Source organism: Xyrauchen texanus, chromosome 15, assembly GCF_025860055.1.
Source record: "Xyrauchen texanus isolate HMW12.3.18 chromosome 15, RBS_HiC_50CHRs, whole genome shotgun sequence".
Classification (NCBI taxonomy): Eukaryota; Metazoa; Chordata; class Actinopteri; order Cypriniformes; family Catostomidae; genus Xyrauchen; species Xyrauchen texanus.
This window is the reverse complement of record NC_068290.1, coordinates 37,988,129-38,002,174: the sequence shown is the minus strand read 5'-3', so window position 1 is coordinate 38,002,174 and position 14,046 is coordinate 37,988,129. Positions and strand designations below refer to the sequence as shown.

The window sequence follows — 14,046 nt, the reverse complement described above, 5'->3', positions numbered from 1 at the left end:
TTTCGTATGAGGTATATTGTGGCCTTTACATCATGTGGTCACTGCTGGTTTCATTGTATGAATAGCAGCTTGCAAAATACATTTTTGTATCGCTCTGAATTAACTGGACATTTAAAAAAAAAAAAGGGAAATTTAAAAGCCTTCTCATACCAAATGAAAGCAGTTTACCTGCAATGAGGGTGTGCCACATTTACAGAGGCTTGCACAAAAGAGGGCTGGAAGGTATTGAATAAGAAATAAGGTTTAAAAAGAAGCATTCAGTGAAGGTCATTTTACAGTGTGAGTTGAAAAGAAGTACAGTGAGGCATGCCATTATGAGCTGAGAGACTCCCCTCACCGCAGGGCACCTTTCCCGAAACATTGACATGTACCTGCAAAGCTTGGGTACGCCCCACTGACCCTGCTGAGCTCCAGAGGGAGAGTTAGATGCTTTTATCAGCCTGGAACATCTATAGGAGTTTCTGCCTTTCAGAAAAGGAGAAGAGGCTTTTGCAAGCCCCACATGCACAACATTGAATGACAACTTCAACTCAAGTTTAACATACTTTTTGGCGCTGCCCTGGACAAAATGGATTTGAAAAACAGAGTAACTAATATCAAAACTTATATGGAAAGGAGATATTGATATTTGAGAATTCAACAAGTATTGTATTGTGGAAGCAGTATTTTAAAGGTGCACTGCCATCAGGCACAATGCTGCTCAATATAAAGAGACGTTTGTCCTTCAAGAAGCGTCGGACGGGTTCTAGCAGCACTGTGGGTTCTGTGAGTGATATGCAGGACCGGGTGGTCATGCTTTGTGAGGATATCCCATCCGAAAGCTCTCTGGACTCTGGCAGGGGCTCCTATAGTGCAGGTGCTCACTCTATTGAGAACTTTCAGACAGGAAATGGGACAGACTGGAGCTCAGCTAACTATTTACCAGAGAGAGATCTAAGGCAGTTCCATGGAGGATTCAGGACAGAAGATCTGACCACGATGGCAGATTCGCCTTACTACACCGGAGAACACTTTGTCATACCTTCTACGATACATGGCAATGAGCTGACCGGGTGTGCTTGCTCAAGTTCATTTCTAACACTCTGTAAATGTAGTTCTGTAGAATCTAAAGGTTTGGAAATTAGAGGATGTATTTGGTACTGTATACGTGTGTAGAGTTCATTCACGTTATGTCGTTCACCGCCCCTCCTTTCTCTAAGTATTCATGGTATGTCAATTATAACTTCATCCCTCAGGAGACAGATGTTATTTGGGATTTATGGAGCAGGTGGTCACTTTACCCTGTAAAAAAGGAATTTTCTTAATCAATAGTTTGTCTTGTTTTCCAGTAAAACTATCTTTAAAACAAGATGCATTTTCTTGAGAAGCAAGTTTTCTCTTTTTCAAGATATATTCTGTTTTCAGAAAAGTACTTGAATTAATCTTATTGGTAGGTTGTACAGTATTTGTTTACCTCAGTTAATGCATAGCTTATTCTATAGTTAGCAACTTCTAACACAATTTAGTGCACTGTATGCTTAAAACCATTCATCAATTATGTATGACGTATGAGCAAAGATTCTCTGAAAATAAGTCTTATCTTACACAATTTTGCTTAATATTTCAAACTTGCTCAAATTTTTTGTATTTGAAAACAAGATTAAAACACTGATTAAGAAAAGTATTTGTTGTTGTATGCAGTACTTGGGTCTCTGAACTCATTTTGACCCTCATTCTAATATTGAACTATGACTGTACTTATTTTAATCTGTACATTTTGAATCAGTTGACTGTCATGAACCACCATTTGTAATTACAGTAATTCCATGATTCATTTGATTTTATGATTTTATGTCATAGTACAGGGAATAAAATACAGAATCTGTATACATCAATGGATTGGGTTGAGTGATCAAGGGTTGGACACTCTTTCTCTTGCATTATTTCATACTAACCGGCCCTCATAACATTGTTTTTCTGTTTCCTCAGGCCCAGGCTCATCGACATGACAAAGTTGTACCACCAGACCAACCTGGAGAACCTGGAGCAGGCGTTTACTGTTGCAGAGCAAGAACTTGGAGTCACACGACTGCTTGACCCAGAAGGTAAGATTGAGTAAAGCTCTGTTAGGTGAACTTTAGCTAGCTTTTTTTTTAAACTACACTACAAATATTCCTGAAAAGTCGCGCTTACCATGGCGGAAAATGGCGCCAGCTCCAATAACGCATTGTGAATGACGCAATCAAGACAGTCTCCCTACACTCTCAAACAACTTATATATTTCTTTATATTTTAATATTTTGCTCTAGGCTTTAAATATATGGTTATGAATACTTATTATCAATGACTATAAGTCAATAGTTTTAGATTGTTCCAACATTTCTTGTTTAATTACGCCAATCAGCATCCTTAATCGGATGAATAATGGGTTCATGACCTCATCAAAGAATTTAAGAAAAAAAATTCTTCACATCAACATTTGTAATGTTATGATTTATCTTGGAGCTGGTTTGGTTGTTTAATAGATTAGAACTGTTTATTGATAAATATATATTTTAAATCCCTATGGAGAAAAAATTAATTGGAAAAAATACTTGGAGCCAAAGCCACTATAAAATTACTGTACTGTATTCAACTGTTCTCTATTGACCAGCTCATACTTTGTTATGGATGTTCTTCATGAGATGTAAACAACTATTCATGAATACTGATCAATGTTCATATCATATGCTTTCAGATGTGGATGTGCCTCACCCTGATGAGAAGTCAATTATCACATATGTGTCGCTCCCTTTATGATGCTATGCCACGTGTTTCTGATGTCCAGGATGGCGTCAAAGCCAATGTGAGTTTTTCCCTCATCATTTTATTAAAATGAGCATGCTGCATTTCTTCACACGCCACACTTTAGTCCAGTCACCTACTCAGGCAGTCAGCACTTCATACAGGTGAAACTCGAAAAATTAGAATATCGTGCAAAAGTTCATTAATTTCAGTAATTCAACTTAAAAGGTGAAACTAATATATTATCTAGACTCATTACAAGCAAAGTAAGATATTTCAAGCCTTTATTTGATATAATTTTGATGATTATGGCTTACAGCTTATGAAAACCCCAAATTCAGAATCTCAGAAAATTAGAATATTGTGAAAAGGTTCAGTATTGTAGGCTCAAAGTGTCACACTCTAATCAGCTAAACACCTGCAAAGGGTTCCTGAGCCTTTAAATGGTCTCTCAGTCTGGTTCAGTTGAATTCACAATCATGGGGAAGACTGCTGACCTGACAGTTGTGCAGAAAACCATCATTGACACCCTCAACAAGGAGGGAAAGCCTCAAAAGGTAATTGCAAAAGAAGTTGGATGTTCTCAAAGTGCTGTATCAAAGCACATTAATAGAAAGTTAAGTGGAAGGGAAAAGTGTGGAAGAAAAAGGTGCACAAGCATCAGGGATGACCGTAGCCTGGAGAGGATTGTCAGGAAAAGGCCATTCAAATGTGTGGGGAGCTTCACAAGGAGTGGACTGAGGCTGGAGTTACTGCATCAAGACCCACCACACACAGACGGGTCCTGGACATGGGCTTCAAATGTCAAACGTCTTACCTGGGCTAAAGAAAAAAGAACTGGTCTGTTGCTCAGTGGTCCAAAGTCCTCTTTTCTGATGAGAGCAAATTTTGCATCTCATTTGGAAACCAAGGTCCCAGAGTCTGGAGGAAGAATGGAGAGGCACACAATCCAAGATGCTTGAAGTCCAGTGTGAAGTTTCCACAGTCTGTGTTGGTTTGGGGAGCCATGTCATCGGCTGGTGTTGGTCCACTGTGCTTTATTAAGTCCAGAGTCAACGCAGCCGTCTACCGGGACATTTTAGAGCACTTCATGCTTCCTTCAGCAGACAAGCTTTATGGAGATGCTGACTTCATTTTCCAGCAGGACTTAGCACCTGCCCACACTGCCAAAAGTACCAAAACCTGGTTCAATGACCATGGTATTACTGTGCTTGATTGGCCAGCAAACTCGCCTGACCTGAACCCCATAGAGAATCTATGGGGCATTATAAGAAGAAAGATGAGAGACATGAGACCAAACAATGCAGAAGAGCTGAAGGCCGCTATTGAAGCATCTTGGTCTTCCATAACACCTCAGCAGTGCCACAGGCTGATAGCATCCATGCCACGCCGCATTGAGGCAGTAATTAATGCAAAAGGGGCCCAAACCAAGTACTGAGTACATATGCATGATTATACTTTTCAGAGGGCCGACATTTCTGTATTTAAAATCCTTTTTTTTTTTATTGATTTCATGTAATATTCTAATTTTCTGAGATTCTGAATTTGGGGTTTTCATAAGCTGTAAGCCATAATCATCAAAATTATATCAAATAAAGGCTTGAAATATCTTACTGTGCTTGTAATGAGTCTATATAATATATTAGTTTCATCTTTTAAGTTGAATTACTGAAATTAATGAACTTTTGCACGATATTCTAATTTTTCGAGTTTCACCTGTATGTCAGTCAATAAGGCTTAGAACAAAATCTAATAAAATGAATGAAGCATTTCTTATGAATAAGGCTCCTTTAGACTTTCTGTATTGACTTATCCCATTCCCACACCATTGCTAAATAGCATCATCCATTCTTTCTGACAATAACAATGTGTCTTCACTTGGCACTGTTTTCATGCCCTTTTTGTTGAACTCTTATCACTTGATATCCTAAAGGGATAGTTCACCCAAATATGAAAATGCTTTCATTCTTCATGGAACACTAAAGGAAAAACAGAATGTTCATGCTCCTCTTTTTCATACAATAAAAGTGAATGGGGACTGAGGCATTCAAGCTCCATTAAAGTAGTTCATGCGACTTGTGTGCTATATTTCAAGTCATCTGAAGCCAAACTGTAGCGTTGTTCCAGGAGCAGACCGGTATTTAAGTTATTAATGATATATGTTACACACTTTCAAAGCTCTTAAAACGAAACCAACCAAGAGACCAACCAAACAGAATTTTAAAGTGATACAAAACAGGCATGACATTTTAGCTAATCTCCTGTCCAAAACTGTATTTTTAGAAAAGGAAACGTCAGTGAACAAATTTGGTTACATGTTCCATATTTATTTATGCAATACAGTCAGTGACTGATATATGTCAATAGCCTTAAATGCGCTTCCCTTGTTGCATTCCAAACCCCAGTGTTTTCTTTCTTCCGTGGTACATGGTCACTCTTCTGTAATTTTTCTATTAAAATCATTGTTAGGTGAGGGTTTAGGGTAAGGGTTAGCGGTTAGTGGTTAAGGGTTGGGGGTTAGGTTTGGGGTTAAACTTAGAAAAAATTGGTAATAACATTGTTTGTTGGTTCATTTATTTTTTTCTGTGAGTAAAAGTCGTCCGTTTTTTTAATACTAAGACTTGTCAAATTCCGTGAAAATTCTCATACCTCTCAAATCTCATTTGTGTTCATGTACGTTCAGATATGGTGCATCGAGATTTTTTTTGACCCTCATCTTGGTTACAGGGTAGTGTCAGGACGGATTAAAGCTCTTATTTCACCTCCATGTTTACACTCTTAAGAAGGATGCTTAATATAAACTTTAGAAGTAATAGATTTCGTGTGATCTGGGTCTCACCAGAAAACCGCTGCCAAAAACCCTTACGTAACTTAATCCAGCTGCTGTCAACTGTATTTTATCACATTTGTCATTCACACCATCAGCATCTATTATGTCTCAATACCTTGAAAGAGAACTATGTAATCTATAAGATCTGTACAATAAACTAAATGCAGAAAAATAATTATAGCCACTCCTACATTTGCTATTCTTGTATTTGGACTCCTTACCTTTCTCATTCCCTTCATGTGTTGTTATCAAACAAAGCTAGTTTGTCGACACCAAATTGAGTGAGTGTGGTAAGTGACTTAGTGAATTAGCACAGGGGCAAAAGAGTTCTCATTTTCTTCTCTGAGATGTTGTTTGTGCTCTCGGACTGTAGGAGCTGCAACTGCGCTGGCAGGAATACTACGAACTGGTCACCATTATACTGCAGTGGATTAGACATCATGTCATCATCTTTGAGGAGAGGAAGTTTCCCGGCAGCTATGAGGAGACTGAGGTGAGGAAAGCTAATCTGAAATCTCATTTTGTGTTGTTATATGGGTTGCTATTAGTAACACCTTTCATATCCAGTTATTGAATGAAATGCAGTCCTATTGACTGTTGCACATGGTCTGGATTTTATGTAAAATGTTCTTCCTTTCTAAAAAGACCAGAATAGCTGGTCACCAGTATACAGTATGTTGTGATTTGGAATGAGATGCTAGTGTGCTGTTGTCCCCACCAGCATCTAGACCAGTAACAAATGCATATACCATCTTGAAACAGCATGGAAATGAATACTGGTCTAAGCTGGTCTTTACATGAGAGTGGGTAACTTGTTTAAAGAGAGAGTAATAAATAAATATAGTGACGCTAACATGACAGTAGCTAAGCTTTTGTCAGAATCTTTTCCAGAACTGAGCTACTTTTTCCTACAAATCACATTGTAGCATCACAAAATATTGTTTTCTATGTTACATGTTATTGCACTCTGAGCTATACAGCTAAGCGAACTGGGGAAATAGATGAACACACTCTCCTAAACGGTCCTCTCTCTGTCCATGCTCTTATTCATCACTACATTTTGGAGTAATTTATACACTGATCAGCCACAAAATTAAAACCATCTGCCTAATAGTGTGTAGGTAATCCTCGTACAGCGCCAACCTGCATCTCGTAATAGCATTCTGAGATTATATTCTTCTCACCACAATTGTACAGAGTGGTTATCTGAGTTACCGTATACTTTGTCAGTTCGAACCAGTCTGGCCATTCTCTGCTGACCTCTCTCATCAACTAGGCATTTCCATCCACAGAACTGACCCTCACTGGATGTTTTTGGCATCATTCTGAGTAAATTCTAGAGACTGTTGTGTGTGAAAATCCCAGGAGATCAACAGTTACAGAAATACTCAAACCAGCCCGTCTGACACCAACAAACATGCCACGGTCCAAATCATTGAGATCACATTTTCTCCCATTCTGATGGTTGATGTGAGCATTAACTGAAGCTCCTGACCCGTATCATGATTTTATGCACTGCTGCCACACGATTGGCTGATTTGATAATCACATGGATGATTGTTGGTGCCAGACGGGCTTGTTTGAGTATTTCTGTAACTGTTGATCTCCTGGGATTTTCACACAAAAATTCTTTAGAATTTACCCCAAATGGTGCCAAAAACAATAAAACCATCCAGTGAGTGGCAGTTCTGCAGATGGAAAAACCTTATTGATACAAGAGGTCAATGGAGAATGGCCAGACTGGTTCGAATTGACAAAGTCTACAGTAAATCAGATAACCCCTCTATAAAATTGTGGTGAGAAGAATATCATCTCAGAATGCTATCTGGCGGCACGAGGGGGACCTACACAATATTAGGCAGGTGGTTTTAATGGTGAATCAACTTTTATTTGATTTATCCATTCAAGTATATTGCTGTCACTTTTATTTATTTATTTTGAATTTTTGCCTTAAATACTGCTCTGATTGCAGAAATAAATCACATCATATGATAGTTGTATAATTAAAATGTAGTTAGATACTTTGTTTTGTAGAGTAGCTAACTACTTCTTAAAAAACTAGCTTTTAGCTTTGCAAATTATAGTTTCAAAATAGCTTCCCCAACACTGTGAATAACATATATCCTTCTGATCTGATCACATGTTACTGGAAGAAATTATTCTTTGGAGTGGATGAGTCATGTCATACGACACCACAATAGAAAGTTCAGGCTTTCTGTCTTTGAACTTCTTTGTTTGAGTTTGTCCCGTTGGCTCTGTCCCGTCAGGGTGGGGCAGCTATTGGAAAATCATCTTGGTCTGAGGACAGGTATTTTTTTTCCTGCTTTGGGAAACAATTCTCAGTCATGCCACTTTTTGCTAGATGGATAATTAAGTTGTTAGGTTCACAATGTATGTTCGCAGTGCTTTCTGAACTATTTTAAAGAACACACTTCGGGGAGAAAGGTTCAATTGTTCTCTGCCACTGAAATGTTTAGTACCTTTAACCCAACAGACCCATATATAGTTAACGTCCTGCACATAGTTTCACACATAGTTAGAGAGCTCTAGGTTCTGTGGTGTGCCAATGCAGTCTGTTACTGTGGGGGTAAAAATCCTCAGTACTCAAGGGGGCAATATAACCGTATGTGTTATTATTTTGGTAAGTTGCCATAAATATATTGACTTTAACTTACAGTACTTGCTCAGCAATATTCTCTTAAAACTGTTGCTCTGCCATGACAGCAGTTGAGTCTAAATAGAAAACTCAACACAGAAGCAGAAAGTTCACACAAATTTTGCTAAAGCACCCCTTGTGGCAATGTTGAGAATGCAACACGTAGTTGTGTTGTGTTATGAAATGCGATCTGACATATTTGCATAGAGTATGTTTGGTCCTTAACATCGTGTTAGATATCTATTTGTGTAGTTATTTATTATTTACTGTCTTTTATGTAGATTCTGTGGCGTCAGTTTCTAAAGTTCAAAGAGACAGAGCTGCCCCCTAAAGAGTCAGATAAGGTCCGCTCCAAACACCTCTACCAGTCCTTTGAGGTTTGTACACAAGACTTGATGTCACAGTTCATCTGTTTGATCTTGTAAACATAACTTGAGACATGAGTGGTCAATCATTCAAATTCTCCAAATTGATTTTATTCCTCAAAATTAAAATATCACTTTTGCCATAGTATGTTTTTTTGTCTTAAATGTGTTTCTAACACTAAATTTCTCCACAGAGTGCAGTTCATGGTGGTCAGATTAAGGTGCCTCCTGGTTACCACCCCATTGATGTTGAGAAGGAATGGGGGCGAATCCATGTAGCCATACTAGAGAGGGAGAGACTTCTCAGAATAGAGTTTGAGAGGTATGAGATTTAGTTGTTTATAAAACCATAGCATGCCTATAAACAAAGGCCTTTGCCTTGAAGCAGAACCCTCTCACTTTGTGGTCAGTAAGATGTTGAGAATAGAATGAGCGTGTAATGAAATTACATGGCCTGACTGGAACAGAACACTCAGTTATCTTTACCAGACTGAAACCTGACATTACCTCAACCCCTTATCACATAATGAAGAGTTTAGATAAGGACATTCGGGACTACTGGGAGTTGAATGAGAATGACAATTGTCTGTACTTTTCAGTCCTCTCAGTGGCTTTGCATCAGGTAACAAAATATCAAAACAAGTGGCACCTGCAAAAAATTATGCTAGAGCTTTTGTCAGAACTAGCTTCACGTTTCTGAGCCATTTCTGTAATGACTTTTAATTAACTGGTGTCAAGGTGATTTTTAATGGCTATATGAAGTCAGTTCCGTTCAAGTTCACACTCAGGCTGCGATAAAATCAGATAAATATAGTTTATAGTTTGTATGTGCTGCACGCTTCGACGTAAATATTTCTTGTTTTATGAATGTTTGAATGTAAATGTGAAGCCGGCTACTCATACCAAGGAACTCTAAAACACCACCATGAGCATTGCACGCCCTGTTTGTAATAGATGACATTGAGCAGATCGCTAATTCAATATGTAGCGCGCAGCACATACAGACTACGTGTTTATTTAATTAAATAGCAGCCTTTTGCAGTTTAATTATCACACTGGGTCATGCAGCAACCTGCTTTTCCTGAAGTGTGAAGCTACCGTCAAAAATATACAGAAAGGAAAGGACTTCAAAATAAAAGCTTCCACAAAAATGGAAAATAGAAATTAAAATTTCCGCCAGAATGGAAGGTCATATAAAAACTGTGCAGCTGTTTTTGTTGCAAGAAATCTTGACAAACATTATAGGTGGAGAAAATACACAATGAAATGAGGGATGTGAATTAATGACATGATTATGTTTTGAAGAAGATAAAGTAAACCAAAACAGTTATCATTCATTTTTGTGTAGAAATGTCGAGGACAGGGCACATCCCCTGTCAAAAGACAATGTTGTCCTCATTCTGGGGTAATTTGCAGCACACAGTTTCTTTTTATGGACAGCACCGTGGAATGGCTGACCAATTGCCACAACAACATGGCTTTTTCTTGGATGTGGTTTGTTCTGTCCGAGTCCAATGGCAGGACTATAACAGCATGTTGGGGAAAGATTTGAGTGTGGTTGGACTCTAAATAATGGCTTTTGTAACAGACCCCTATCATTTAGAGTATTTGCTTCATCCTTGATATTGGCTTGTGTTGCTTTCCAAGATATTTGTCTCGTAATTTTTCTCTAATTTGTGGTAGGCTATATTTTTTTCTCAAAATTGTTCAGCAGGTCATTATTGCCAAATAAACCCAGATAGGGTGATCATGGTATTATTGTGAAAGGGTTTATTTTGCAAGAATGACCATCTGACTGAACATTGTCTGCTTGTTACATGGAATTAAATGGAAAAAGTCATTTGAGTTGAAATTGCATTATTATGTGAAAAGAAAGAGACCACAGAGTCTCCAGAAATTACTGAAATCCTCCTCCGGTTTGTGTCAGATTTTTGTTTCTGACTGCACATTATTCTGCTTTATACAGTCAATTATACAGTTTTATTTATCATTATACAAAAATATCTGACATGTAATAATGTCTTTAATTGTAGGGCCAGAGTGTTTTTAATTGAATGCTAATGTAGCTTAGCTGATAGGGCATGTGCTAACAATGCCAATGTCGTGGGTTTGATTCAGGGAACACAAAAACGTGTTTTTTAAATGTAGATGGATTTATTATTGTTGAAATTTAAATTATTGCTAACAATATCTCAGTTTAAGTTTAAATGATTATAAACCTATCTTCAGCAACAGTGATACAAATGCCCATTGAAACCTCAACATTGACCAACTCTGTGTGTCTTGCTCCAATCTCTTCCAGGTTAGAACGTCTCCAGCAGATTGTGAGTAAAGTGCAGATGGAGTCAGGCATGTGTGAGGAACAGCTCAACCAGGTTGAGACCCTGCTGAAGACGGTGATAACCTCTTGCCTTTTTACAGCTGTTATTTGATCAAATGTGATCAAGCCTGTATAGACCAACACAACTGTGTTTGTTAAACATTGTGAATGCCGTTGTCACTCTTGTTGCAGGATATTCGACTCCTGAATGCCAGGAAACCAGCCCAGAACACAGTTGAAGTGGAAAGGGATCTGGATAAAGCAGATGGAATGATCCGTCTCCTCTTTAATGATGTTCAGCTTCTCAAGGATGGGCGACACCTGCAGGCAGAGCAGATGTATCGCAGGTGAGACCAGCAAAACTTGACAGGTGAAGCTGGTTAACCATGAAATGCACTGGTGTTTCACCAAACATTTCTACATATCTTGGGTCTTTAGTGGCCCAGAATGTATATCTATCACAAATAATTTTTAATTTATCAAAGAGATAATGCAACAAATTATAGAACAGAATTCGTTACTTCCACGCTGAAATTTTATGAGACGTAACATCTGTCGAACACATATTGAGATACACATAACACATACGCTCCACATAAATACACATCTGTATTTTCCTAAGCACTTTTTTTTAATTCTAAATAGATGTACAACTTATAGAATTTCAGTAGTAAACCCAAATGTCAATAGCCATATCATACTGTTCATGTGTTACACTTGCTATAGTTTACTTCCACATTGCTGCCTCTTTAAATAGCAATGTAAAATGTAAATAAACTCCTCAACAACCTTCAGTAACAAATACCATGTATAAAATGTATGTGTACATGCATATGGGATACTGATAATTAGAAAATCTACATAATATAGTACTAATTTGTATGAATATAGGACTAATTTGTCTTGTAATAAACAAAGAAATAGGTATCCTGTGAGAGAAAATTTACAGATATTAATTAATCATAAAAATATGATTTATGGTACCGCAAATGTATTTTGTGACACTAATACAAAACTCGGGTCATTAACGACCCTATACACTTTTTGTAATTAAAGGGATAGTTCACCTAAAATTAAAATTCTCTCATCGTTTATTCACCCTCATGATATACCAGGTGTGTATGACTTTCTTACTTCATCAGAACACATTTAAAGAGAAATAGAAAAATATCTTAGCTCAGTAGGTCCTTAAAATGCAAGTGGATGGTGATCTCACTTTTGAAGCTCCAAAAAGAAAAGACAGTCAGCATAAACGTTATCCATTAAATTAGTGTCTTTTAAAGCGAAACGATCGCTTTTGCTGTGAAAAAGATCAATATTTAAGTACTTTTTAACTATAAATCCTTGCTTCTGGTCAGCAGCAGTATGTACCTCTCATGTGACGTATTCACGTTGGCATCTTTGGATGTAATCTCACGTTTTTCTCTCGGTTGAGACATCCAGGATGAGCACACCTTTGTGAGTAAACGAACAGATACAGATTTAAACCAACACAACAGAGCTTCTGTACAGCGTTCCAAGGTCAGATCACCATCCAATTGCATTTTAAGGATCTTCTGAGCTATGATATTTTTCTATTTTTCTTCAAATATTTTCTGCTGAAGAAAGAAGGTCATACACATCTGGGATGGCATTAGGGTGAGTAAATGATGAGATTTTGTTTTGTTTTGTTTTTTTGCAATTTAGCTATTTTCTTTTTGTTACATTTATTATAAGAGAAAAGTTGAGGAATACAAAAGAGGTGGAGGAATTACATCAAAGCTGGAGATCAGATGCAAAAACACAGACTATACCGATGACAATGTATGCTGGTCCTTTCAGCAGGGGTGGAAAGCGTCCTCCTGATTTGTTGTCTTTGGAAAAGTTCTGAAACAAACTAATTGTTTAAAGATATAACATCTTTAAATAAAGGCAACAGAATGATGCTTGACCTTCTTTCCTTTAGGGTTTACCATTTGCATGAGCGTTTTGTGAACTTGCGCACTGAGTACAATCTGAGGCTCAAGCCCAGTGCCACTACAGTTACTCAGTTCTCCATCGCTCAAGTCTCCCAGAAGACTTCACAGCGTGTACGGCCCGAGCTGGATGAGGTCACTCTCCGCTATGCACAGGACCTGTTAGCTTGGGTGGAGGAGAACCAGCGCAGGATTGAGACGGCAGAGTGGGGCAATGACCTTCCTTCTGTAGAGTCTCAGCTGGGCAGTCACAGAGGTCTTCACCAAACCATTGAGGACTTCAAGGCTAAGATTGAACGAGCACGAGCAGATGAGGTAAAATATGAAAACAATGTATGCATGTCATTGCATTAGATTACAAAAAAATACATGATATTTTAAGGAAAGTTAGCACAAGCACACTTTTCAAGCAACATTTAACTAAAAAGTGTGTTACATTTGATATTTTGTAATCTAATGCTATGAAAATCATAGATTTTTAAGTATCCAAATACTTGTTGGGGCCAAATTCACTATAGAATATTTGCACATATTGCACATATCTAAAAGAAAAAAGAATATGTGCACAGTTATTTAATATGTAATATGGCCAATGTGTTGGCCTGTCTGATAAATCGCTCTGTCACTATATATAATAAAATGATTGCTGTGTTGTGATGTCTCTATGTTTGTCTGTATTTCAGAATCAGCTCTCACCTGTTAGTAAAGGCACATACAGAGAATATCTGGGCAAACTGGATCTGTATTACACCAAACTGCTGGTAAGTGTTACAATCATTAACTCTTTAACAATCATGAAGTCTGTAGAATTGGAGAGTCTCAGCATTTGTTTCGTTACTCTTTAGAACTCTTCCAAGTCACGTTTGAGACATCTCGACCAGCTGTACACCTTTGTCAATTCTGCCACTAAAGAACTGATGTGGCTTAATGACAAAGAGGAAGAGGAAGTCAAATATGACTGGAGTGAACGCAACACCAACATGACTGCAAAGAAAGAGAACTACTCAGTAAGTGTGCCATCACTGTTGTTCACTCTCATGACTATTAGGGTTTTCAAAAAGTGTCTCAAACATTCTCTAATTACCCTCAGATTTTTGGTGTAGATTATGGTAAGGGTTAGGTATATGATTTGGCATGTTTCATCAAGGATCAGAAAA

General features: G+C 37.8%; 1 protein-coding gene across 1 annotated transcript in view; it reads left to right on the top strand.

Moving 5' to 3' along the window:
• plecb (plectin b) overlaps positions 1–14,046 on the top strand; it is a 56,310-nt gene that overhangs the window by 18,174 nt on the left and 24,090 nt on the right. Inside the window, 11 exon segments of the mRNA XM_052144690.1 lie at positions 1,969–2,084; positions 2,717–2,766; positions 2,768–2,824; positions 5,967–6,086; positions 8,531–8,626; positions 8,809–8,936; positions 10,917–11,010; positions 11,127–11,281; positions 12,880–13,204; positions 13,573–13,650; positions 13,735–13,896. Coding sequence (XP_052000650.1) covers positions 1,969–2,084; positions 2,717–2,766; positions 2,768–2,824; positions 5,967–6,086; positions 8,531–8,626; positions 8,809–8,936; positions 10,917–11,010; positions 11,127–11,281; positions 12,880–13,204; positions 13,573–13,650; positions 13,735–13,896 — 1,381 coding nt within the window.